The 27,012-nt window shown below is 40.1% G+C and overlaps 2 protein-coding genes across 5 annotated transcripts in view; both read right to left on the reverse strand.

Annotated features, from left to right (window-relative positions):
* The window catches only part of NADK2 (NAD kinase 2, mitochondrial), a 39,936-nt gene extending 20,971 nt beyond the window's left edge, over nt 1-18,965 (reverse strand). For all 3 annotated transcript variants that reach the window (XM_066239874.1, XM_066239867.1, XM_066239860.1), the window contains exons 1-5: nt 18,357-18,965; nt 10,712-10,800; nt 9,572-9,660; nt 7,901-7,982; nt 1,490-1,573 (exon numbers count right to left, since the gene is read on the reverse strand). In XM_066239874.1, the coding sequence (XP_066095971.1) occupies nt 1,490-1,573; nt 7,901-7,982; nt 9,572-9,660; nt 10,712-10,800; nt 18,357-18,656 (644 nt within the window). In that variant the 5' untranslated portion in view covers nt 18,657-18,965. The remainder of the gene's footprint in view (nt 1-1,489; nt 1,574-7,900; nt 7,983-9,571; nt 9,661-10,711; nt 10,801-18,356) is intronic.
* A 4,230-nt stretch (nt 18,966-23,195) lies between these two features.
* RANBP3L (RAN binding protein 3 like) overlaps nt 23,196-27,012 on the reverse strand; it is a 41,722-nt gene continuing 37,905 nt past the window's right edge. For both annotated transcript variants that reach the window (XM_066239848.1, XM_066239838.1), the window contains exons 14-15: nt 26,175-26,364; nt 23,196-23,988 (exon numbers count right to left, since the gene is read on the reverse strand). In XM_066239848.1, the coding sequence (XP_066095945.1) occupies nt 23,945-23,988; nt 26,175-26,364 (234 nt within the window). In that variant the 3' untranslated portion in view covers nt 23,196-23,944. The remainder of the gene's footprint in view (nt 23,989-26,174; nt 26,365-27,012) is intronic.

Genomic DNA, 27,012 nt, shown 5'->3' on the forward strand with positions numbered 1-27,012 from the left:
AACTTGAATTAAAATAAAATTAATTAGCAAGTATCCAATCAAAGCCGACATACTGAGCTAGATACAATTGTGTTTTGCTCATCAAAAAGTATAAGATATAGGCCCTGGCCGGTTGGCTCAGCGGTAGCGCGTCGGCCTAGCGTGCGGAGGACCGGGGTTCGATTCCCGGCCAGGGCACACAGGAGAAGCGCCCATTTGCTTCTCCACTCCACCCCTCCGCCGCGCTTTCCTCTCTGTCTCTCTCTTCCCCTCCAGCAGCCAAGGCTCCATTGGAGCAAAGATGGCCCGGGCGCTGGGGATGGCTCTGTGGCCTCTGCCTCAGGCGCTAGAGTGGCTCTGGTCGCAACATGGCGACGCCCAGGATGGGCAGAGCATTGCCCCCTGGTGGGCAGAGTGTCGCCCCATGGTGGGCGTGCCGGGTGGATCCCGGTCGGGCGCTTGCGGGAGTCTGTCTGACTGTCTCTCCCTGTTTCCAGCTTCAGAAAAAAAAGAAAAAAAAAAGTATAAGATATAAAACAACAACAAAAAAACCCAAAAAAAACACACACAAAAATTTTTTTTAAAAAAGTTAAGATATACAAAAAAAAATAAAAGCATTCTGATATGAAAATAATAGTGTGTTAAGGTAAATGGATTAGATGAAAATACTTCACCTAAAACAAAAATGGCATTTTTGGTACAAGTAGAGAAAAAATGAATCAGGTTTAATGGATTTCAAAAGCAAAAAGTGATGTATCAGAAAGCCAACTGGATAGATTCTGGCAGATAAATACATAAAAGTATATTCCTACTTGGTAACTACAGCCATTTGTAGAGGTGCCAAACTTCTGAAATTACTAGAAACTAGAATCATTATTAATGATTCCAGAAGTCAAAAAGATTTATTACAATCACTCAACCACCCAGAGAATAAGCTTTCCCAAACTAAAATCTCATAATAGTAGTACCTCTCAGCTCTCTCTATAAATTGGCCTACTCCATCTCTTCTCCTTCCTCATGGAAAAACCCAACCCCACTGCTTAAGAAACAATATGTAAGAGAGAGATAGATACCAAGAACTCAGCAAGGTTGGAGTAAATCTAACCTTCAGTCATTCTGGGCAGGAGAAGATGACGATAAAAAATATAAAATCTTAGCAAATTTGAGCACTCAATTTTAGCCAACAGTTTTAACTCAGTTCTACCAAACTGCTAAGAAAATGTAACAAGGTTAGGAAAACAGAGACAGGGCCTCTATCTCACTTAAGGGAAAATCTCTACTTGAAATTACATTGAGGGTCAGGTGGCATTTCTCAGGGTTTCTCTCCACAGTTCTGACTGGACTGGAAGAAGGTAACTTAGATGAGTCTGTGACTCAGCTGCTAAGGTATTACTTTTCATGGTGATTGTTATACTATGGACTAATCTAAATATTAGCAAATTCTGTTTAACAGCATTTTAATGGCGCACATTTATTAAGATATATGTTTATAACAATAAGAAATTCTTACCTGAACTCACCACGATAGAACTTATGCAAGGCTTCTGGGAAGGAATGTGTATATCGAACAGGAAGACATAAATGACCCTCAGACCTTTATTTTAAAAGGAATTTGGGGCGGTATTAAGGGAAGAAAAGAAAAAAATACTTAATTTGAAAATCAGATATAAAATTTAAAAAAAATTATACTCTATACTTCATTTTTTTGCCACAAAATTGTCTGTATTTTCAACAAGAACAAAAAAAGACCAAATAGACATTACTGCCATAATACACAACATCGCTTAGTTTCCACATTACAGTGAATCTGAAAATAGCAGCAAATTTGCCACTGATTGACCAGTCCACAAAATTATCTCACAGTACAGTGGTGTTTGCATCTTACCTTTAAATTATTTAACTATATTCATTTGGGGTAAGTCACTTTAGCATCAGCTTCTTCATCTCCATGCTATAAAACCACCAATCTCTAGCCTGACCAGGCGGTGGTGCAGAGGATAGAGTGTTGGACTGGGATGCAGAGGACCCAGGTTCAAGACCCCGAGATCACCAGCTTGAGTGTGGGCTCATCTGGTTTGAGCAAAGCTCACCAGCTTGAGCCCAAGGTCGCTGGCTCGAGCAAGGGGTCACTTGGTCTGCCGTAGCACCCCCCAGCCCAGTCAAGGCACATATGAGAAAGCAATCAGTGAACAACTAAGGAGCTGCAACAAAGAACTGATGCTTCTCATCTCTCTCCCTTTCTGTCTGTCTGTCCCTATCTGTCCCTCTCTCTGACTCTCTCTGATTCTATCACACAAAAAATAAAAAATAAAATAAACCACCAATCTCAAAAGGTTATTCTGAGGGATCAAACCATTTATGTCAGTGTTTTGACCTATAAATCCCTTTTAAATGTCATTTAAAATATTCCAAGTCACTAAAAGAAAACTCAAAGTTTAATTCAATGTTATGTTTCATTTACTCAAAAAACATTGCTGGATGAACTCCTTCAAGGAATTAACAGCATGATGTAGAAGACAATTTTTTAATTTTATTTATTTATTTATTTATTTATTTATTTATTTATTTATTTTTCTGAAGTTAGAAACAGGAAGGCAGTCAGACAGACTCCCGCATGTGCCTGACCAGGATCCACCCGGCATGCCCACCAGGGGGTGATGCTCTGCCCATCTGGTGCATTGCTCTGTCGCAACCAGAGCCATTCTAGCGCCTAAGGCAGAGGCCATGGAGCCATCCTAGGCCAACTTTGCTCCAATGGAGCCTTGGCTGCAGGAGGGGAAGAGAGAGACAGAGAGGAAGGAGAGGGGAAGGGGTGGAGAAGCAGATGGGCACTTCTCCTGTGTGCCCTGGCCAGGAATCAAACCCCGGACTCCTGCACGCCAGGCGGACGCACTACCATTGAGCCAACCCGCCAGGGCCAAGAAGACAATTTTTTTTATTGCAAATTACAGTGTTAAGATTGCCCATACGTTGCTATAAGAAGATGACAAAATGTGGCACCTAACATGAGGAAAGGTGTCTAGGAAGCTCAATTATCATCAATCTGAAGGAAAGGTTGAGTACACTTGGCAAAACAAACTCTTGGTAATAACTATAGGTAAATTTGTAAGTGTGAAGAGCAGAAAAGTGGTTTTCACAAAGTTGTCACTAGTCAATTTCTTTAAGAGGGTCAATACTGCGGTTAAGAACTTTATGTTCATTCTAATACTTTACATAGTATTAAGTATATAAAAGGTATCAACAGTCATTTGCTAGAACACTACCTGCTGAGGTCAAGTGCAGGTCTAAAGCCCTCTAGAGAAGTATCAGCTAGGGCTACAAGCATCTGAAAGCTTGACTTGGCCTGGAGGATTCACTATCCATGGGGCTCACTCACATGGCTGGCAAACTGGGGCTGGCCGTTGGCAAGAGGCCTTAATTCCTCCCCAGTGAGCCTTTCCATGGGGCTGCTCAGGTATCTCACATCATGGTGCTAACTTACCACAGAATGAACAATCCGAGAGGCTGCAATAGAAGCAGCAATACCGTTTTCAACCTAGTCTTCGAATCTGCACACAGACATCCCATACTCTATTGGTCACATAGGCCAGTCCTGACTGAAAATAGAAGGGCGTAGTGAACCACAGAAAGGTATAAATACTAGGAAGCTGCTGCCTTGGAGGCTGACAACCACATGCCCTCTATCTCATTCTGATTATTAAGCATTAAATGTCATATTTACCAGGCTCAGTAGAATGAATGCAGAATACAGAAGTGACACACAGAATTTACATATTAAATTTAGATAAGCCCATGTAAATGAACCATCTTAGAAGTAGATCCACCAGCCCAAGTCAAGCCTTCAGATGCCTGAAGCCCAAGCTGACATATGACTATAAACTCATGAGAGATCCTAAGCCAAACCCACCCAGCTAAGCTGCTCCTGAATTCTGGACACACAGAAACCATGAGAGATAATCAGTCGTTACTACTGTTTCAAGCTTTTGAGTTCTGGAGCAATTTGTTATGTGGCATTTGATACCTAATACAGAGAAGAAAGTTAAGTTGAACATTCTGGGCTTAGTTAAGGATTGTGAGGGACTACAGTGCTTATGAAAAAGAAGTCGGCAGCCTGAATTGTTGAACACGCTAGGAGGCTCAATCCATTTCTGCCTGAATGCAAGAAGAGAAACCAAAGGACTTCTAAAACTTATAACTCTAGGTAAAAAGTATAGAGGCAACGCCATCTACTCAGTTTCAAATTCCCAAAAGTTTATGAGTATTAAGTCACCTTTTTAAAGGAAAATATATTTTAATAAACTATATAAAATATCTAGAATCTCTTTAATGATATAAAACATGCCATTAAGAAGTTCTAAAAATACATACTCATCAACAATGAAGGCAATCAAAAAAAATTACTGAACCAATGATGTCAATTACTTATGCTCAGGGAATATTGCCCTGTTCCCTAAGATCATTTAATTCATCACTCATTTCAAATGCTTATTACCTACTGACTATATATAATACTGTAATAGTAATAGCGAAGTTAAAACACAAAGCCCTATACTCAGGGAACTTAGTCAAATGGAAGAAAGAATCAAGCAGAAAATGATCTGAAGGAAGAAGTGCTCTCTGTACAGGGACTGGTGGTCAGAGCCCAGGAGGGGCACCAATCGGAATGAATAAGAACTACTCAAATGAGGAAGTGGCAGAAGGGCTCTCTAGGCATGAAAAGAACATGGCCTTGTGGAGAACTCTTTACTCTCTCAAGACCTGCCATCTTAAATGCCAACAAAGCTCCTCCCCAGCAAAAGCCTCCACATGTGAGCCTCCACCCATGGTGTTCGCATATGCTTGTACATTGCATTTGCACTTAAGAACAGGGAGCAGGCTGGGAGAATCAGATGAAGGTGGTCCAAAGTACAAACTCCCAGTCCTAAGTACTAGAGATGTAATGGACATCATGATGACTACAGTTAACACTATTTGGTATATTTGAAAATTATTAAGAGTGTAAATCCTGAGAGTTTCTACCACAAGGGAAAAAAAGCTCTTATTTTTTTCTGTATCTATGAGATGATGGCTGTTAACTGAACTCATTATGTTAATCATTTCACAGTATCTGTAAGTCAAGTCAATATGCTGTACTGTGAATGCACAAAGTTCTATATATCAATTACACCTCAATAAAGCGGAGTAAAAGAACAGTTAAAAAGGAAAGAGCAGCCTTTAGGAAGGACTGTAGGCTGTTCCTAGAGGGGCTTCAGCACTACTTTTTAAGCTGAAGGACTTGTGTGCCTGTGGGCACATGAGGACAGCTGAAACCAGAAAAGTAGATGGTGAAGGATCATGGATTATGCTAAGAAATTTTGCTAAAGATTCTACTTCAGGAGTGGACACAATCAGACCCACACCTCGGAAGGAGCCCAACTGCAAAATGTAAGGACGGTGGGGCTGGGCGGGACCAGAAGCTACTGCAATGACAACAAACCGTGAGGGCCTGACTGTGTTCAGCAGGGACAGCAGTGAGGACAGCAGGAGATGGGAGTCAGACACGGGATCCCCAGAACGCAGACTAGACCCCCTGCAACCTGATGAGGAAGGCGAGGCTCGGTAATCATAGCTTCCGCACAGGCTATGACTCTTCCGTCAAGTGTGGCGGGGAAGGGGAAAGGAGACAGGTCCACTTGCAGACATGTTGCACTGGTAATGCCCCTGCATACATTCAAGTAGAGGACAGTATGACTGAAATAGCAGGAGGAACGCAAAAAATAACAGGACACAGAGTAGTCAGGGGCCTGGTAAGATAGTCTTATATGTTCCAGATAAAGTGACCAACTGTTCCAGTTTGCCTGGGACTGACAATTTTCCTGGGACATAGGACCTTTAGTGCAAAACTGGGAAAGTCCCTGACAAAACAAGATGAGTTGGTCACCCCAGTCATAGTAAAGAATGAGATTTTACTCTGAGCTCCATGGAGAATCAGAGGAAGATTCTGAGCAGAGAAGTCACACAGCAGTATCGAACTTTCCTAACATGATCACTCTGGCTGCAGCAGGAAGAGCCTCTAAGTAAGAGTAAGAACGGAGACATAACTCATGTTGGACATAAAGATTTAGGAGTCACTAGGATCTAAGTTAAAACCACGGCTATTAATCAATTATTCAAGAGACTGTATAGAAAGTGAAGGGAAAAGGAGAGCCCAGATGACAGTATGTGAAAACACCAGTAGGTAAGCAGTGACCAAACAATAATATCCTCCAAAAGAGAAAGTGACCAAGAAATAGCCAGAGAGGTAGAAGGAAAGGGGCATCATAAATGCCGAAGTACAGGTGCATCAAAGGGAGCAGTGAGCACCACCAACTTCCCAGAAATAAAGCAATTCAGGAACTAAAACGTCCAGTGGCTCAGTAACCACGATCTCACCAGTTTCCAAGGCAAAGGCACAGTCCATGAACTGGCTGGGGCAAATCTGGAGAAGATCGCAAAGGTTCAGAAAATAACTGTGAAGTGAGAAAAAGAGATGCCAATCTTCAGGGGAAAGGGGAGGAAAGAGAAATAACCAAAAGAGTGACACAGGTAAAGGATTTATTAAAATTTCTTGAAAGATGGGAGTCTTGAGCTTTAAGCCTAAAAGGAAAGCATGGGTGAGGGGAGAGAGTGAAAAAAGGAACAAATGACAGAACAAGATTTTTCTTAAGCATGAGAAAAGCTGAAGAAGTTCTACTCCTGTGACTTCCGTTTCTGTTCCGAGATGAGGTGTGTTGAAGGAAGAAGAACAAGGAGCACAAGGAGGGCACGAAGTTGAAGAGCCACTCCTGCTGGAGCTGCCACTCCTGAGAGAATGGGGAAGAGAGGTGACCTGAGCCCAGCAGGAAACTCTTGAGCAACTCTCTGAGAGTCCAGTTCTAAATGCTAGAAACCACAAATGGAAAGGAAGTTTGGGCCACCAAGCCCAAGTGCCTACGATTTTCCCCCCGGATGGTGTCAGCAGTGCTGATGTAGGAATAGAAAAGATGACAAACTGACCTAGGATTAAGCAGAAGGATAAAATACAATATATTTAAGAAACTTGTCAAGAAAGTGAGTAAGGGAGAATTAAGTGAAGAAAATGGATGGGTCAACTCGGTCAATGTCAAAGGAAAAGTGAATTAGCAGGGAATAAAACTGCTGTTAAAGTAGGAGGCTGTGGCCAGAGTGGAATTAAGATTTGAGATATGGGGAAATTCCAGATGATCATAAAGGCCAAGTATGGTCATGGCCATGGGCAACTGAGCAGAACGAGGGTAAATGTCAATGAAACTGAGGAAAGAAGGAAAAAATGGTAATAGGATCGGTCTGTTCATAGAGTCAATGAAGTCACCAGGGTGTCAGCGGAGGCACAACCAGGAGTGTAGATGCGAGCCATAAGAAAGGACAGAGATGGATCATCATTAATTCTTCCCTCTTTAGCGATACTAAAGGTCACTAACAGTCACTGAGGCGAAGGGTCAGGTCTATTCTGTCACAGACACTACTCCCAAACTATCTGGGAAGTGAGATGTGAGGACTTGTTTTGCCCCATATCAATGCCAGTTAAATATATATTTCTCATGCCTGAGCTAAAAACCAAAGCTACATGCTTAAAAACAACTGCATAGATGAGAAATCTATTAGAAGTAGAGATCAATTCTCTATGTCTATATTCCACCACTAAAATGTTCTTATGTTCATTTAGCCTTGACAGCTAGGAGCCATGATGCTTCCACTGAAACATCACATACCACAGTCGACACCTTGTAGAACAGAGCCCAGTAATGACTAGAGTACAGACAGTTAAGAAAGCTTCCAGAGGTTAAGATTCACCATAAACAGATACTATACAAAGCAAAGCATAATGTTTGTTTGTATTATACTAAATAAAAAAGCCAAACAAACAAATCCTGTTTTTCCTTACCGTTCTGGATCAGTGTTTACTCCAATAACTGGTTTAAGTCTGTCCAACACTTTACTAGCTGCCAGAAGCATTGTGCCATCACCTAAAGCACAGAAGACATAACCAAACTTGTTACAAAACTGGTTTTTAGCATCACTGAAACACTTGTACTTCTAACACTCACCCCCCCACTACCTCCTGCTGACTGCCACAGGCCGCTCCACCTCCTCCCTTCCCACTATTCCTGTCCAGTACCCCTCCCACTCTAATCTTGGGTTTCTCAACAGTGACAAGACTGACACTGTGTACCAGATAATTTTAGGCTGTCCTGTGCATCACAGCATGGTTAGCAGTATCCCTGACCTCTGCCCATTAGATGCCAGTAGCATCCCCAAGTTGGGAACTGGCTCTAATCCTAACGCTACTAGTGGGCATTCCAGCTTTCATGGTGGGCGGTAGCCAAAAAAACATGTTTTGTTTGTTTGGCTTTTTTATTTAGTATAAATAAAAAGATTTAACTATAGTAAGTTGTTTTTATAAAGATTTATTCTGCCAAACTTAGTGAAAATCCGACATAAAGTACTTGGTAAGTAATTTTTTTTTTTTTTTTTGTATTTTTCTGAAGCTGGAAACGGGAAGAGACAGTCAGACAAACTTCCACATGCGCCCGACCGGGATCCACCCTGCACGCCCACCAGGGCGACGCTCTGCCAACCAGGGGGCGATGCTCTGCCCCTCTGGGACGTCACTTTGCCTCAACCAGAGCCACTCTAGCACCTGGGGCAGAGGCCAAGGAGCCATCCCCAGCGCCTGGGCCATCTTTGCTCCAATGGAGCCTCGCTGCAGGAGGGGAAGAGAGAGACAGAGAGGAAGGAGGGGGGTGGAGAAGCAGATGGGCGCTTCTCCTATGTGCCCTGGCTGGGAATTGAACCTGGGTCCCCCGCACGCCAGGCCGACGCTCTACCGCTGAGCCAACCGGCCAGGGCCAAGTAATTATTATTATATGCTTTAACTTGCTGTAACTCTGCTTTATAAATTTTATAAAGTAAAGTTACTTTCCTACTTTATAAATCACCATTACTGTGGAACCTGTGGGCGGTTAGAAAATTTTACTACTAACAGAGATACAAAGGTGGGTGGTAGGTATAAAAAGGTTGACTATCCCTGACTTATACCATCAGTACAAATCCATAAGTTATTTTAATGAGAGTATGTCCAACAAAGTGTCCAATTTCAGATTTTTCTCTCCAAAACTACTGTCAATTTAAAGCTTGAAGAAAGAACGTTCACTAACTTAATAATAAAGCTCAGAAAAAAGTAAGTGTATGTATATCAGGGCCAAAGAGGGATGGATTTTCTCATCTCATTAAACTCTTAACTTCAACTTTTTTTTAAAGACTGGCATAACTAAACCAAAGCACAGTTACAACTAATCCTTTGAATCATATTTAAAATGCACACCTTGAATAGACACACAGAATTATATTCATGGAACCTCACAGTAACCTCATTCACTGAAAAAGTGAAATGTTACATAAAACACATCTTTTTAAACCTGATCCTAAAAATCTAAAACTTTGTCTTATGATAGGATTCTGAAGGCTCATTACAGCTAGACCACAGGGTATGTGGAAGAGGAGTGTTAACGAGCATTTCCATACTACCACATCTTTAACTCTGTAAAACTATTACCTCCTGCAGCTATGACGGCATCTGCCCATCGGACGGTTTCTTCATCATATTCTCTTCTCTTTACTAGACGAACCTCAATTCCCTCATTCCTAAAATAAAAAAATAAAGGTTATACAAAAATTCTACTAATAACATCCAGGAGTATATTTCTAAGAAGCAGATTATTATAATGGAGATGTAAAATAAACAACTGTGTTTTATAAATAAATTTATTTTTAGTTTCATAAGGTTAGCTTCATTTTCTTTTAATTGCAACAGCCAATTAACTATAAGTCAGAAAGCATATGAATAAACTGAAAGTGAATGACTATCCCAAATCTCTTTAAACCATCTTTTATAGCTCCTGACAAATGACTATACTGATTAGAATTTCACTTCATTTTCTCTGCTTCTGATGTTAAAATTCATTAATACAAAAATGACCCAGAAGATCATTCTTTAAATTAGAAAACTGAATAGCCATTATTTTAAATCCAAACAAATATTCATTGCGTGCCAGACAGGAAAACAGTGACCAAAATACTTTCTAGGCCCTGGCCAGTTAGCTAAGTCGGTTAGAGCATCATTCCGAAACACCAAGGTTGCAGGTTCAATCCCCAGTCAGGGCACACACAGGAAGTGACCAATAAGTGAACACAACTAAATGGAACAACAAATGAATGCTTCCCTCTCTAAAAGCAATCAATAAGTTTTAAAACTAAATAAAAATACTTTCTAATTTGCATGTTTTCACACTGATGGTGTTATACACATAAATGTATTCACTCACTACATTAAGCTCCAAATTAACTGAAGTTTCTATAATGATAATTTCTAAACATTCAAAGAATGTTAGAATGAACACCCATATAATCCAGGATTCTGTTTTAGAAATAAAACATTACACATACAGTTGAACCCTGCTGTGTACAGATTTAACCCTTTGTTGAAAAGGCACTTCTCTGTTAGATCAAATAATAACTGAATCTGTAAAATTTCCTTAAAAGCACTATATCAGGTCCATTAACCACAATATAATTTTCTGAAAGTGATTTTATAATGGCAATCTTTACTAAAAATCTAATGATAAACAGCCACTTAGGAAAAAATTGGAAGTCTTGCATACAAAAGCCCACCCAAAATCAAATCACACCAACTTACCGTAAACTCTCTAGAATATGCTCTACATTTTTGGTGTGAATATGATGTCGTTCAAGCAGTCCAGTGTAGCTAGAGCCTTTCAATGCAAGCTACATCAAAATAAAAGAAATTTTGTCTTATAACATGACATATAGTACATATTATAACATATTTCTTTTAAAAGTCCTCCATATAATAAACAGAATGAGGATTTTATTGAAGGCACATTTTAGTGACTACTTGTGAAATTTAAGCTTAAACTGAACTAGAAAGTTTGATTTTGGACAATCAGTTTGGTTTTAATACCAAATATACCATTAAGTTTCCTGAATCATGCAGTCAACAGGATCTCATAATTTGCATGTTTTACAGCTTAAGTGTTTTCTTTATATTTTAAATGAATTTTTAACATATCACATATGGCTACCTGAAGATCAAAGATAAACTAGTATTTTAGAATGCAGTGACTTTTGTTCCACTTGGATTTGCAGCTCTCTAGTGCTTAGATTAATGAACTCTAAGTGTATTTGCCCCATTCAATTCAAACAAAGGGCTGACTAGCTGCCAAAATACATAACTTTTAGATATAAAGATGTATTATCTTTCAAGAAGTGTCTTTCCCAGTCTAGTGACATGACATTTTATAAAGTTACTATCTCACCACTAATCCTCTCCTTTTAAAGTATGTCTTCTAAATAACCCATAAAGTAAAATGTTAGCAGAGAAGTTTTGAAATAACCTCAATGACCATCCATTTAATCAAGTAGATTTTTCTATTAGAATAAAAGCTAGAATTAAAATCATGTTATTTTCTTCTCCAAATTCCCTTATACCTTGCCTCTTTATGATACAAAATCAGTTTTTAAGTACCTGTCCAAAATGCAACCTTAAATATATTTTGTTTTAAATCATTACTTATTGATTATAAATTAAAACCAATTTTTAGATAGAATTTTTAATAATATGTATTTTATTTTTTAAAAAAGCTATAAAATAATACAACATGGAAGATGCATATATAAAGAAAATTTTAATTAAATATAATCTTATTACCCCAGGAAAATTTGTATTAGTTATATTTTAACACCTACATTCCCAATCTTTTGTTTCTAAGTACTGAGGTAAGAATTATAAAATAGTTTTAGCCTTACTCTACAATAAAAGGCAATGTATGCTCCTCAAAAGAAAAACTGAGGACCTACTTGGCTATTTGAAAACTAATACACAGAAGACATTAACTCACAAAGATATACTAGATCAGAGAACCTGTACAACAGCTTAGTGCCTAGACATAAGTCTCATATTTAGACAGAGCACACCAATGACAAGAATATTTTTTAAAGCAGTGACAAAGGTAATAATCAGAGAAACTTTCATTTACTTTAATCAACAAATCAACATGAACCAGGTTTGAAAAACAAGTCTAAGAGTTGAGTTTCTTAATATGAATAAACATGGCATTAACATTCAAATTGTTACTCTCATTACCCAACTGTGGATTAACTGACTGTACTAACTACCTCTCAATGAATGTGGATCACAATGCTTTTCTTCTCTCCTCTCTCCCTGGAGCCTCTCTAGTTCAAGGCTTTCTTTAAAATAGATCTGTATGCTGATGCTGATGACTCCCAATTGCTTTCTCTAACCCTGGCCTAACTTGAGGGCTCCAAATAAATGTACCCAGCAGTGTATTTGACATCTTTCTCTGGATACTTAACAGACTTTTCAAACTAACAAGCTCAATATCATGCTTTTGTAGCAGATTAGTTGCCACAATAATTACCTCCAATGAGCCTGTTTCAAGAGTGAACACTTTACATAGCTAGAAATATAGGGTTGTTGTATTCTGCTGCTAAAAAGTGGAAATCAATTCCTTCACAGGACACTTCACACCTTTATAAGGTCCAGCTTACCTGTTTAGCTTCAGATTACTTACTACTGGGCAATGATTTTCAAACTGCCCTTACATTGGTTGCTATATCAATCTAATGATCACAACCAGCATTATTATTGAAGAGAAAATAAACTATACTACATGTAACAAGACTAAATTGTTTCATGTTAACTTTTATTTCAAATGTGAGTACATGTACTAAGTCACGATGTAAAACTTTTGACAGTGAATTGCAGTAAAAAATGTTTGAGTTCTTTCCATTTGCAAAGAGAGGAACTTTCCCACTATCTTGCTAGCACTTTTCTCTTCCTTTCACACATAAATTCTTCCTTATTCTTCAGTGTTTAATGCAAATATCCCAAAATTAAAAGATACCTTTTCAGTCTCATCACATTGGCAAAAATAGGAAAGTCTACCAAGTGCTGGTGAGAATGTGGGGAATCAGGGAGGCATTCAATGCTCATGGAAAACTGATTTGTACTTCTAATTGCAGCATTTTTTATCTAGTGGAAAAACTGGAAACCTAATTACCCAAACAATGGAATACTATACAATGGTTAAAATGAACTAATATATACCAACATAGATAAGCTTCAAAACCACTAATAAAGAAAAGCAGATTTCTAAAGAACGGGCATATAATCTAAAGAACATAGTATTATTGATGCAACTTTTTAAAAACACAGAATAATATTACACTTTCATATGAAGGACTAGATGACACAGGAATGTGAAAAGTATATATAACAATGCCAGGCTAGTGGCTCCCCCTAGGGAGGCAGGGATGGGGGAAATTGGAAAGATGGGGCTTTAGTTCTAACTACAACATAGCCTTTAAAATATCTGAAGTAAATATGGCAAAATAAATACCTGCTAAGGCTAGACAGTTCTAGACACAGGTGTCTAGTTACTTTTTGAAACTTTTCTATGTGGTAGAAATAGCTCCTAACTGAAAATCAACACTTTAAAAGGATCACTATAGAGTCTACTTAGTAGTTAAAGAAATACTCAAAGGTCTTCTTTCTCCTTCATTCCTGCCCTTCCCCAAATCATTCTCTCCCTTCTCTGAATTCCCATGGACCACTTATAATACAATTTAATAAGATGCAGTCCTTGCCTTCAAGTCTAGAGCAGAAAGAATCACAACAGATTATACTCGAAAGTGGAACCCTTAAAAACGTTAAGTGTTATATAAGATACAGTGAAGAATACCTAACATAATCCTGGTGGCCAGAGAGAGGCACAACAAGGTTCCCAAGGATGGCTACTGAAAGTAAAGGGGAGAGGACTACAAAGTGAAGACAATGAGTGATGTAAATGAAATCATCGTGAAATAGTATCTTCACCTACCAGGCTGGCAAAGACACCACAATGTGATTAACTACCTATGGTAAAACAAGCACCTTCATTGCTGGTTAAGGTGTTTATTGGTACAGCCTCTAAGAGAAGCCACCTGGCGATACCTATTAAAATTTCAAATGCACATGCCTTTTGGCTCAGCAATTCCACTTTCAGGTATTAATCTTAGAGCTTGATTCACATATGTAGGAATTAACACAAATGTTATTCATTATTCATTACAGAATATATTTTAATAAATTAAGGCACCTGCACACAATGAAATACTGCACATACTGCTAAAAAAAAAAACAGATGCAGAATACCTTAAATAAACGTTATCATTAAACAGAGGCCTGAGGCAAAAAGAATATTTCACTGTTGATTTTTGTGTACAGATTATTTCTGGAAGGAAACAGAAGAATTGATCAGAAATGAAGTTCAACAGGTAGAGAGGAACCAGTTCATGAAGCAACTTGTCTGACACACTTAAAAAGATCATGAAGGTTCACCCACAGCAGTGTTTCTCAAAGTGTGACCCAAGGACCACTTGCAAACCTGAAAAGCAGTGGTTTAAACATGCTGAGTCAGCAACCTTAAGGGTGTGAGTTCAGAGAGGCAGAGTCTGGAAGTTCTCCACAAACAGAATCATAATCTTGGGGGCGGGGGAAGCTTAAAATTCAGGCATCTTCGTTTTAACAAATTCCAGGTGACTCTACAGGTTATGAGGAGTTTTTAAGGCATTCTAAGTAGACGAGTCAAGAGGCCTGATGCTCATGTTAGATACACCACACTGGTGCCTGTGTCTGTAAGATTGGAGAGGAGTGAGGTTTCCGTTGGAAGGCACTGGCAGTATTCCATATCCTGTTCTTCCATTTGATAAATGCATTGCATACACTATACTCACTGCACTCCATGTGGCAAAAGTATTATCTGCCCAAGAACTACAACCTAAGCTACACCAATGTTTTCAGAAAACAGAGTAAGAGAAACAAAATCCAAGGCGCTACATCCCCAAATCTGTTCACAAGGTGGAAACTGGGAATAGTTTAATCCTATAAACTAGAGAATGCTAAATAAAATTATTCTATCTCATTCTGGAAATAATTTTTTCTAAAAACTATAAGTGAGAACCATTAAAGGGGGTTGCATTTGGGGTTGTAATACTTGCAACTGGGGGAGAGGAGGGTGAAAACTGCTCATTTCTTATTTGGTATATGGCAAAATATTGTTAAATGAAACCTTTTTGGTCAGTCAGCTCTGATTCATCTAAAGGTCTAATTTGTGAGTCTCTTGGATTCTGTTAATAAAAGTTCCTTATTTGCCTACAGCTACATCTCTTATGATGTAATAATAGTTTATATTAATAATAGTTTAGTATTTAATAGTTTAATAATAGTTTAATCCTTGCAAGGTCATATGCCAGTTGAGAAAAACTCCTTGACTGGAAGTCCTCAAGTCACAAGAAAAGTTGTTGATCAGTAAGGGGAAGGGAAAAGCAAAACTTAAAAATTAAGCAACATAACCACCATGGAAGAGTAGCTGAAAGTCAAACATGATGAAATATGAGGGATGTAAACCTATTTTACACATGCTTTATTAATGAAGAAGTATTTCTTCTAATTGTTATCATTTCTACAGTTAAAAAACCAGGAGGCTTCAAGGATATAAAATTACATTGGTATTCCATCCCTCATCTTCCCTTTGTACTTTAACAAGTAACCTAAGTAACCTAATGGAGATCTATTTTCAACAAAAGCACCACCACCACTACCAAAAAAAGAGAATCCTTTGATACGAACTTCAGGTTACCATGACAGTACAGACAAAGCAACCATGGTGCCTGAAGACTCAAGTAAGCACACATGGCTACTTTCTTTCATACCTAATTCACATGATTTGTATACCAGTCTCTTTTACTCTCAACTAAATAACAAACAGTATTAATCATCTTTCCACTCCTAATACAGAATCCTATTTTAGAACAACTTCACACAGCCTAGTTTTCTTTGGCCTGTTCCTGATCACTGGTCTGGGATCCACCTAATTCTATTCTATTCTGAATAATGGCCTTCATATAAATGAGAAAACTAATCCGATAAAATTTAATTGAAATAACTATTTCAAAACTGTGTGTTCTGTAGTCCAAAAGTTTTACTTCAAAGTTTTCTTATCCTGAACAGCATTACCTATCCATAGACAAATATTTACCTACTAAGAGATTTCTCTTCAGATAGTAAGTGGGTACATTAGGCAGTTTGCTTTTTAAAAACTTACTGACTCTCCTATATTTAAAAAGTTGTGATCAGTGGCAATCTAGTTAAGAGGTCCAAAAATTAATCTAATTCAGATGCCACCCATTTTCTTGAGGTCTTGAAAAAGTTAAGCAGTTTCAAAACACCAGCCTTTCTGAGGCTTTGGAGGCTATCCAGTCCGACCCGAGTATTCCACACATGCAAAACTAGGGAAAAGCACTTGGAAAACTGACAGTACTACACAAAAAATATTGTTTTCACCCATCAATCCCAGATAAGTTAAAAAAGAAAAAGACTCATAGGAAGGATGTTTACCACACAGAACCTGGGCATAAGATTCCAACCTCCTAACCCAAACTCTAAACATCCCAATCAAGTGTACTATTGAATATTTTAAAAATCATTATGGGTGACTCCAATCAAGTTGTATGAAGAACACATTTATGGGTATATGGCCTTTGACAAATTCTAAAAAGTACATCTTGGAAAATTAAAAGTACAATACAGTCAAGGTACATACCAAAACAGAAACACCTGCTTCTGATATTATTCACTGCCTCGGCCCAATTTCACACCCTAACACAAACTTAGCTACTTCAACCTCCTGCTCTACCTGTTTTAACTGATTGCTTCCTATCAATTCCTACATTCAAACACTTAGGGAAAGGAGAGAAGACAAATCTGCACCTAGCATGTCATCAGATGAATGCAGGGCCTCTCTTTAATCCACTCATTCTAAAGAATCAAAAAGTTTAATGATGAAAATAGATTCAGTACTTAAGCAAAGATGATTTACAACTTTATTTGGATACTTCCACAAAAAAAATTTGCTGAAGATTACAAAGCAGAAGTTCAGAACAAGAACAGGCTATCTATTCTTGTACAGAATTCTACAAGAGTAGAGTTATAGGCAATTAATCCCAACGCCTTTTGTTGCATTGTGTCAACAATTAGAGATCTCCAATGGAGGTTTTTGTAGACATGTTCACGTAAGCATCCTCTCTCTCCTTTTCCTCAAGTACAATAGGTGGATGGGGACCTGGGATCAAAAGTTTCAAAAGGACAGGTTTCAACAAGAATACTACTCAGGGTTTCTTCCTTAGATGGACTGCAAAAATATTACCGAAAGTAGTCTTTTGTGCAGGTACTGCTTATATATAGACATCGGCTCTTTATTGCATAATCATCAGGTTTGCCTACCCTTTGTCTAGACCAGGGGTCCCCAAACTACGGCCCACGGGCCACATGCGGCCCCCTAAGGACATTTATCCGGCCCCACCGCACTTCCAGAAGGGGCACCTCTTTCATTGGTGGTCAGTGAAAGGAGCATAGTTCCCATTGAAATACTGGTCAGTTTGTTGATTTAAATTTACTTGTTCTTTATTTTAAATATTATATTTCTTCCCGTTTTGTTTTTTTTACTTTAAAATAAGATATGTGCAGTATGCATAGGGATTTGTTCATAGGGTTTTTTTTTTTATAGTCCAGCCCTCCAACAGTCTGAGGGACAGTGAACGCCCCTGTGTAAAAAGTTTGGGGACCCCTGGTCTAGACCTTTCTACTTAATATATTCAAAGTCAAATTTTCTCCCTTGCTCTTCCCAGCACCAGAGACACGTGCGTTTTTGTTTTTTTTTTAAGATAAACTGTTAGAACTTCGTCTGACCAGCACGTTCCAGCACGGATAGGGCTCACCCAGAGCGGCTCTACCGAGTATCCAGGGACTCGGTCCTGCAGAGGAAAAGGGGGTGTGTCCGCGGCACCTCGGCCCTCGCAGCGGCGGCCCGGGTCCTGCGCTCTCAGGCGGCTTAGGAGCTCTCTCCAGAGAGTCCGGACGTAGCGACGGGCCAGCCCTTCTGGGGGGGGGGGGGGTCTTGCTACTATTCCCAATAAGGGGGTAAGGGTGAGGAGCTAAGGACCAACTGCATCCCTGAACCCCTCCGAGTGTGGGAGCCCCTCGTGCCCCCTCCAAGGCTTCCTAGAGACGCCTCCGCCTCGGGGAGGTCTCTGCACGAACAGTGACCCTGTCCCTCGCCATCTCTCGCACACACAGAGGCGACGGGGGACCTACGAGAGAAGCCAGAGGGAGTGGGGACCGCGGGCAGGGCCGGCAAAGCATTTAGTGCGCCTCGGGGAGGAGGTTCTGGCCCAGACGCAGGGTGCGGGCCGCTGGGACCCACCAGCTGCTTCAGGTCCTCCTCCGAGAGCTCCGCGTAACGGTACCGCTGCTGCTCGAACTCGTACCGGGTGGTTTTGGCCATCACCACCACCCGGGACGGGCGGAAGCCGCCGTCGGGGCGGCTGCCGCGGCCCGCCAGCTCGCGCGGCGTCCCGTGCCCCAGGCGCCGTCGGCCGTCCCCGTCCCCGCCGAACCGCGGCCGCGCGGCGGAGCCTCCCGCGCCCGGGCCCCTCAGCGCTGCCGCCCGGCCGCCCGCTACCCGACGACAGCTGCCCAGCAGGAAGCCTCGGTAGCAAGTCATGCTCGGCCGGACAGAGGTGACAGGCTCGGGCGCTCGCCTCCGCTCCCCGCGGGCAGGTGCGCACGCCACCCGCGCCTCCCCAGCCTCCCACTCCGCGCCGGGCGCCCAGAGGTTAAGTGCAGGGCCGTGCGTGGCCCGCGCCGCGAGGGGGACGTGCCGGACGTTGACGGAGGCGGAGAAAGCCGGACGATTGGAAGGGGGACAGCCCACGCGAGGTAAAGGTGGGCGGGGAAGAGCTGGAGGCCACAGGGTGGTGGGCTCTGTTTGTTTGGGTGCGTTTCCATCCGCGCCTGCGCAGAGTCCGCTTCGCCGCCCGGGGACCAACTTCCCGCTCCACCCCCTCCTATCCGAGCTCTCCCGCCCAAGCCAACTCTGCCAGCCAATCAGCCCTCTGCCAACTCTCTCAGCCAATCGAGGCCCGCTGCGGTTTCGGAGCCCGAGGAACTGCGGGGATTGGCTGCGACCGGGGGAGGGCTGGGATTCTATTTGGCATTCGAGCTGCCCTAAGGAATCCAGCTGGACCCACCCGGAGGCCGGCGGGGCTGCGGGTTGGGTGTTTGACGGCCTGGCGGGAGGGCTTGTGCCGCGTGTCTCCTTGCTGCAGTTCTGTCCTTTTTCTTGATTACACGTAGGGCTAGACCACAGAAGTCTAGACCGTTTCATTATTGCTCAGGAGAACAGACCCTTTGTTCGTTCATTCAAACAGCGTATGTGAGATGGCTGACACAAAGCCGGGCCAGGGGCCAGGAGACCTTCTGGAACCAGCTGCACCATTTGTAGGACCTAGTGCAAAAGGAAAATGCGAAGACCGTGCTGCAGAAATGACTAAGAATTGCAAGGGAGCAGTAAGCCGAGCACTGAGACATCTAAGCATGGGGCCTGTGGGACTGCACAGGTCTCTGCCCTTGCTGACCGCCAAAAAAACTTAGCCCAGAGGAAGAAAGAAGAGGGGATAACCTTTGAGGAAGTTGGCGGTTACTGAGTAGAGAAGCCTGGCCAACTGGAGCATTTCTAGATGGGGAAATAAGATTCAAAAAGTGGGACAAGACCGAATATTTAAGAATGTTAGCAATTTGGACTTGATTCTAGATTTAAGTAGTAGGTAGCCTTTGAGGGCTTTTAACCAGAAAGAAGTGGTCCTGAAAGCCATGTTTGATGACTATTGATCTGGCTCTGGCATGTGGAGCACGTTGGAGGCAAGAGGAGGAAGGGAGACTAGGATGCTATGGGGATAGTTACAGGTGGACCTGGGCTAGGGAATTAGTAATGAAAGTGAAGAAAATTCTCCTGTTATATGAGGAGACTCAAATGTGCATACCCTAGTGTTTATCCCCCCCCGCTCCTTGGGTCTACTTGCTCTGACACCCTCTGTTTGTCGTCCTGGCACTATCAGTACCTAGCCTGTGGGCTTTGGGCAGGTTACTTCATCTTTCTGGACCCCAGACTTCCCATCTGGAACTGAGGGAGGTGAACTATAGTGATACCAAGGTTCTATTGAGCCTAATTGATTCTAAATCTGTGACTCTCGCTTGTCACCTAGTCACTACCACCAACATTCATTCATGTGTTCACTAAATATTTACTGAGGCCCTACTGTGTGCCACATAGTATATTACACTGGGAAATACATCATGGGGTCTGATAGATGTCTACTTTTAGTAGGTCACTGATCCCTTCCGGCCATGAACTTTGCCTTACAGCAGCTACTGGAAGTGATTTGTAGTAGAAACTTAAAGCATGCCTCTTAGTTTCTGTGAAATGTTCTAACTTGAACATCCCCAAGGTCCTATCTATTTCTTATTATTGTTACACTTGGTAATTCATTAGCTATTAGGAAGGAAGAAAATAGTCACAGATGACACAGGTTTGAAGCTTTGATGTATAGTGGCTATGATCTATTTGACAGAAAAATAATTCTAGAAAACCAGTTCGGGATCAAAGTCTATGAGTTTGGTCTGGTATATGTGAAATTTCATACCTCTTCTCTTCCCACTCACAGGTAAGAACTCAAATTTTTGGATTCCCCCCCCCCCCCATTTCCAGCTACAAACTTGGTTACCTTGACATCTCAGTTGGGATATCCCTTTGTCCACTGTTATTTTTGGATCCCATTCCTTTGACCTCCTCAAACATTACTTCAGGAAGTTACCCTCTTTAATATATCTTTCATTCTCTCTCTACTGAATTTTCTTTTTTATGATTTTAACATGCTCATATCTATGACATCTTAAAATTTTTTCAGCCCTTAAGTGCAACATTTGAAATGGTTATCATTTCCTCTGGATAATTTTTTTGTATGTGACAGAGCTAGAGAGAGACAGCAAGAGGGACTGATAGGGACAGACTGGAAGGGAGAGAGATGAGAAGCATCAGTTCTTTGTTGCACACCTTAGTTTCTCATTTATTGCTTTCTCAAATGTGCCTTGACCAGAGGACTACAGCAGACCGAGTGACCTCTTCCTCAAGCCAGTGACCTTGGGCTCAAGCTGGTGAGCCTTGCTCAAACCAGATGAGCCCATGCTCAAACTGGTGACCTTGGGCTCAAGCTGGTGAGCCTTGCTCAAACCAGATGAGCCCATGCTCAAACTGGTGACCTCTGGTTTTGAACCTGGGTCCTCCACGTCCCAGTCCGACACTCTATCCACTGCTCATGTTTGAATGTTTTACTTTGGCTTCCAATACACCAGCCATTGATGGTATTCCTCCCATCTCTCTGTCCTCTTTTCCTTCCTAAGTTCATCTGCAAATCTATCCTTTCCTCCCCTTCCTTTCCCTCCCCTCTCTCTCCACTCTTCTGCATGAGTTCATCCAGTATTGTGTAATGAAAACAGAGTGGACTTTGGGTTTAAAATGACCTTAGTTCAAACCCCAGCTTCACCACTTAATACCTTTGTCAACCTAGGACTAGTTTAACCTTCCTGATGCTACTTCTTCATTTATAAAAGGTAAGAGCTACCTTGTAAAGTTGTAAATATATGTGCAAATGCCTAGACGTGCCCATTACAAAGTATATACTTGGAAAATATTAGTCCCTTTCCCCTTCCATGATTTTAGCTACTCCCAGTATCTTTAGCCCAGACTGTCCCCTGAGCTTCAAATCCTTGTTTCTATCTTTCTGTTGAGCCTTGTACATACAGCACAGGTATGGAGATCAATTATATTTGGTTGTATTTGTGGACGAGGCACCCTGCTAGGTGCTGAAGATAAAATGGTAAATAAAAGATAGTCTCCCCTCTTACAGAGACAAAGTTTATACACAGAATGCTACAGGAATCAGGAGGAACAGGTCTTAACTCAGCCTAAGAGGAGTTAGGGAATGCTTTCTGGAACTGTCAATAGCCAAGCTGTGAAGGAAGAGTAGACATTAGCCAGAATCAGCAAGAATGAGAAAGGAATTCCACAAAGGAATGGAGCGATGAAACAGCAGTTCTGAGTCCCTAGAGAAATTAGAAGGAAGCAGGCAATGGTGGGAGGTGAGGCTACAGAGGTAGACAGGGAAAACGACATGGAAGTATTATATTTATGCTTATGAACTTGGCTTTTACCCCATATAGGCTAGGAAGCCACTAAAAGGAGAAAATGGCATGCTTAACTTTGCAAAGATTATAAACAGGAATTTCTTGGAAGAAACACAAGCAGTGAATAAATATCTAAAAGATATTGAACCTTATTACAAATCAGAAAAGTACAAATTAAGGTAATAGTGGAATAGCCTTTTATGCCTAATAGATTGGGAAAAATTAAGAAGTTTTGGTAATCCTGTAATTTTAAAAAATTGTTATACATCAAATCTTTATTAGGCTAAACATTTACCAGTTATTTCAATAACCTTTCCAATGCCATGGTTCTTAACTATCAAAACATTTTCAGAAATCATTTTGGGATTGTGAATCTTATTCCCTAGTTATAGACTGGATGTTTATGTTCTTGCAAAATGTATATGTTGAAGCTCTACCCTCCCCCAACATGATGGTATTTGGTGGAGATGGGGCTTTCAGGGATGATTAGGGTTAGTTGAGTGTATGAGGGTGGTGTCCTGGTCCAATGAGAGTATAGGACGAGACCCCAGAAAGCTTACACACTCTCTCTCTGCTGCTCCCACGAGAATAGGTCATGTGAACACACAGAGAGATGGTGGCCCCTACAAGCCAAGAGCACAAAACCTATCTTGCCAGCCTGCCTCCAAACTATGAGAAATAAAGTTCTGTTGTTTAAGCCACCAGTCTGTGCTATCTTGTTCTGTCAGCCCAAGCAGACTAAGATGCCTCTCCCAGGGGGAATCATTTAAGGGTTACAATCAACAGTTATTGTGTAACCAAAGGGTATTCAAACTGGACTGAAAAGTGAAATGTAGCTATTAAGTGCTGAGACTAATTGTCTTGTATAACACATTGTCTCTGAAACAAAAATCAAAAGAGGAGCATCAAAACTCAGTTGCATGATTGTTGAAATTACTGTTGAATTTTTTAAGAAGAATTTTATATGGCTATATAGGATATATTTGTTTAAAAAAGGTCTCTTTACACAGCCACACCTATAAGAATATTAATAACAATTTAATTACATAAAGCAAAGAACAAGTGAAAATATTTCAGTTTTTGTATACTTACTTTTTTGGTACATAGGTAATGCATTTTGCTCATTCCTTCAACTACTGGAGGTTGACAGTGAGTCAAGCATATACAAGGTACAAAGGATACAAGTCCAAGAACAAGTACTCTCTATAAAGGAATGCATGAATATATAATCTTATAGTATTAAGAAACCCAAAGGCTAAATGAAAATACATATTTCCCAGAAGAAAAACATGATTTAATGCAATATAATGTGCTTATAGTGGTTTTCAAAGAAATGACTGGAAATTTTATAAAATATTTGTTTTCTGGCCACACAATGTATGACTGAAAAAAACAAATATTTTAGACATTTATCAAATCCAGTAATTTATAACTTTAACTATCTTGTTCATCAATGTGATGAATAGTCCAAATTAGTATCAAATCCTATTCTAAATTGACTTCCCCAAAATGACAAATTTTGAACTCCCAAAGTCCAGGCATTTCTTAAATTCTGTCATTTGTCTCCAGAATAAGAAAAATATAAAACCTCAGAATTATTAGACGACATGAGAGAAAAATTTTAATTGCAACAAATTATATTTCATGAACTTTTCTATTAAAGCTCTTCAAGGAATGAATAGGATCTTCGCATTTAGTTAGGATGGCTTAGTATTTTCAGTAGGTGACCAATCTTTGTGAAGATGTTGTCATGTTTATAGTAGGTAGCACTCATGAACAGGCAACTGACTGTCGGTGGGTCCACCTAGACGGATCTGTGATATAAATTTAAAATACTTTATTATACAATGTTATATTCAGGGTTATATTTAATATTGAACACAACTAAACAGGATTACTCATGAATATGCTTCCTCGTGAGGAAATGAAATATATAGAACTTACATCTTTTAAAAGTAACATTTGGAAATGCTAATTTTAAACATGACATTTTCAAATACTTAAACCCTTCCTTAAAGCATGGGCAACAAAGTTTTAAAAAATAGACGTTTTATTGCTTTCATAACATTTTAGCATTTGGATGCAGCATCTGTTGGAGAAGGTACTAATTGAAAGGGCAAAAGAAGAAGGATGTGTTCATATTATTGACATTTATTTTGCATTATTTCCATTGTTTCTCATTGTATCTGAAGATAGTTGCATATTAAAAAATATAGATTCCAAAATCAGGTCATTGTTGATGAGACTTTTGCCATTTGATCCTTCTTTCAAGTTAATATGTTTAGTGAATAACAACTTTTTTTTTTTTTTTTTTTTGTAGGTGAGAAGAGAGGAGATAGGCAGACGACCACATGCACCCTGACCAGAATCCACCTTGCAACCCCGTCTTGGGCCAATGCTCCAGTACCGAGCTATTTTTGGTGCCTGAAGCTGATGCTTGGAGCAAATCAAGCCACTGGCTGTGAGAACGTAAAAGGGAGAGAAGGGAGAGGAAGAGGGAGAAGCAGATGGTTGCTTCTCCTGTGTGTTGTGACTGGGAATTGAACTTGGGATGACCATACGCCCAGCCAATACTCTATCCACTGAGCCACCAGCAAGGGCCCCAACTCATTTTCTAATAGACCCCATTGTATTGTTGACAATATAAACTTTATAGTAATATAAAAGATAATTTCATACATTTCAAAGAATAATAAGCCATTTGTTTAATAATAACAGGAAAGAATCATATTCACTTAGTTCTCTGGTTCACTGATTCAAGTACTTTATGATCCTGATCTGCATGTTTGGTGCATTTTTCTCTTGATTTCATTTTTAGTATTAGGCAAAAGAAGATATTACATTGAGTTCTGCACATGTGTTTTGGTGTATTCTTAAATAATGTATGCTTAAAGTAACTTTAAGATTTAAAGTGGTCAAAAGTTGGAAAATTGCTTGCTAACACACTATCTTTGTAAGTATATCACTCAGTACTCTGTAGAGCAGAATTCAAGGCTAAATGGAACTATTACTGAAAATATTTGGCTGACATCTAATCACAAAGCTCACTGTTTCCTTGACAATGTTTTTCTCCAAAACTAATGATGAACTTTCATTTTAAATCCATGCATCAGGACAAACCCTGCAACCCAGAAGTCTGTTTACTACTGGGTAAACCACTTCCACCCCACTTAATTCATGAATTCTGACACAATAACAGAAGTAATTTGCATTATACCAGGCAAAGAAAGTCTTTGAAAATAAAGCAGTTAGATTCCAAACAGGGAATAAGGAAGGTTTTTGATGTTTCAAGCAAAATTTGCCTGGTGGCTCCATTGCCAGTATTTATAATTTCTCCTATTATGGCCAATAATAGGGGAATAAGAGCAGTGAAGAGAAATATGAATAAACGGTTAGTTTTAGGGTAGCAATTCATACTTTATATTGTAAAAGTGGTCTGTATACAATTTATATGTAAATCAGTGGTCCCCAACCTTTTTTTGGGCCACGGACCAGTTTAATGTCAGAAAATATTTTCACGGACCGGCCTTTAGGGTGGGATGGATAAATGTATCATGAGACCAAGACAAGTGTCAAGAGTGAGTCTTAGACGAATGTAACAGAGGAAATCTGGTCATTTTTTAAAAATAAAACATCATTCAGGCTTAAATATAAATAAAATGGAAATAATGTAAGTTATTTATTCTTTCTCTGCGGACCGGTACCAAATGACCCACGGACCGGTACTGGTCCGCGGCCAGGGGGTTGGGGACCACTGATGTAAATGATCTGCAGGCCTCATGATAAGGCTGACTTTTTGTAAAATCCTAAGGAAGGCCTATATAAAGACAGATTTTCAAACCCACTCCTCCTCGGATCCAAACAATAAGGCCTCTAACCCTGACCCCCTTTCAACAATCAGTTCTACTTCTGAAATTCTGAAATATCTATTTCATATACTAGGATTGTGTTTAAGATTTCCTTCTTAAACTGCTGTCCTACCAAAAGAAAAGTCCTTTACCTGATCTATTTTTAGTGACTTGGACGAAGTCTTCCTCCTCCTCATCGCAGCTCTCACAGTCTAATGGTTGGAGGACTGTTTCTGATGGGATTTCAACTTGATTTCCGTCCTTCTGCTTATCGAAGCTTCGAAGAGCAACAAGACGGTGGTGGATTGCTGCGTACAGAGATGCTGTATCTTTGGCTCTGGCCTGCATGAGGAAAATTAGGTTGTTAAGAATATAAGTAACTCAATAGCCACATTTTAAGGATTTTTGATCTTTCACTATTAATAAAAAAGAAATTATATGGCATGAGTCTAGAATATAAAGAACCCTAAAAACTAAAGGGTAAAAAGTCAATTTAGTATAAAACAAACTGAATCCTAAAGTGGATAATTTGTAAGAGGTTCTAATTTGTACATTTTAAATAGAGAAAGAAAATTGTGTAATTTAAAATTTCTATTGGAATTTCACTTTGTAAAGACCACCCTATCCTCCACTTCTACTCTAGAAAATTGTAGAGTTGGGTAGGGGGAAGACATTCATCTCCTTTACATCACTTTGGTTAGACATCCTCTGCAAGTCGCATAGCTCTATGGAAGAGCAGAGCTCATCAGTGCAGCCTATGATACTATACCATAAACACATCAGAAGTACTTGTTTTCAGTATTTTTGTATGCTATTTATGTGGTTGCTATTAATATAAAAATGACGGTAACAATACTATGTGTATAACATTTACTGTTATTAGAGTATCCCCCATTTTTTTATTTATTAACTTTATTGGGATGACATTGGTTTGCAAAACCATACAGGTTTCAAGCATACAACTCAATATAACACTGTCTATAGTCTGCA

Source organism: Saccopteryx bilineata, chromosome 1 (genome assembly GCF_036850765.1).
Source record: "Saccopteryx bilineata isolate mSacBil1 chromosome 1, mSacBil1_pri_phased_curated, whole genome shotgun sequence".
NCBI classification, from domain to species: Eukaryota; Metazoa; Chordata; class Mammalia; order Chiroptera; family Emballonuridae; genus Saccopteryx; species Saccopteryx bilineata.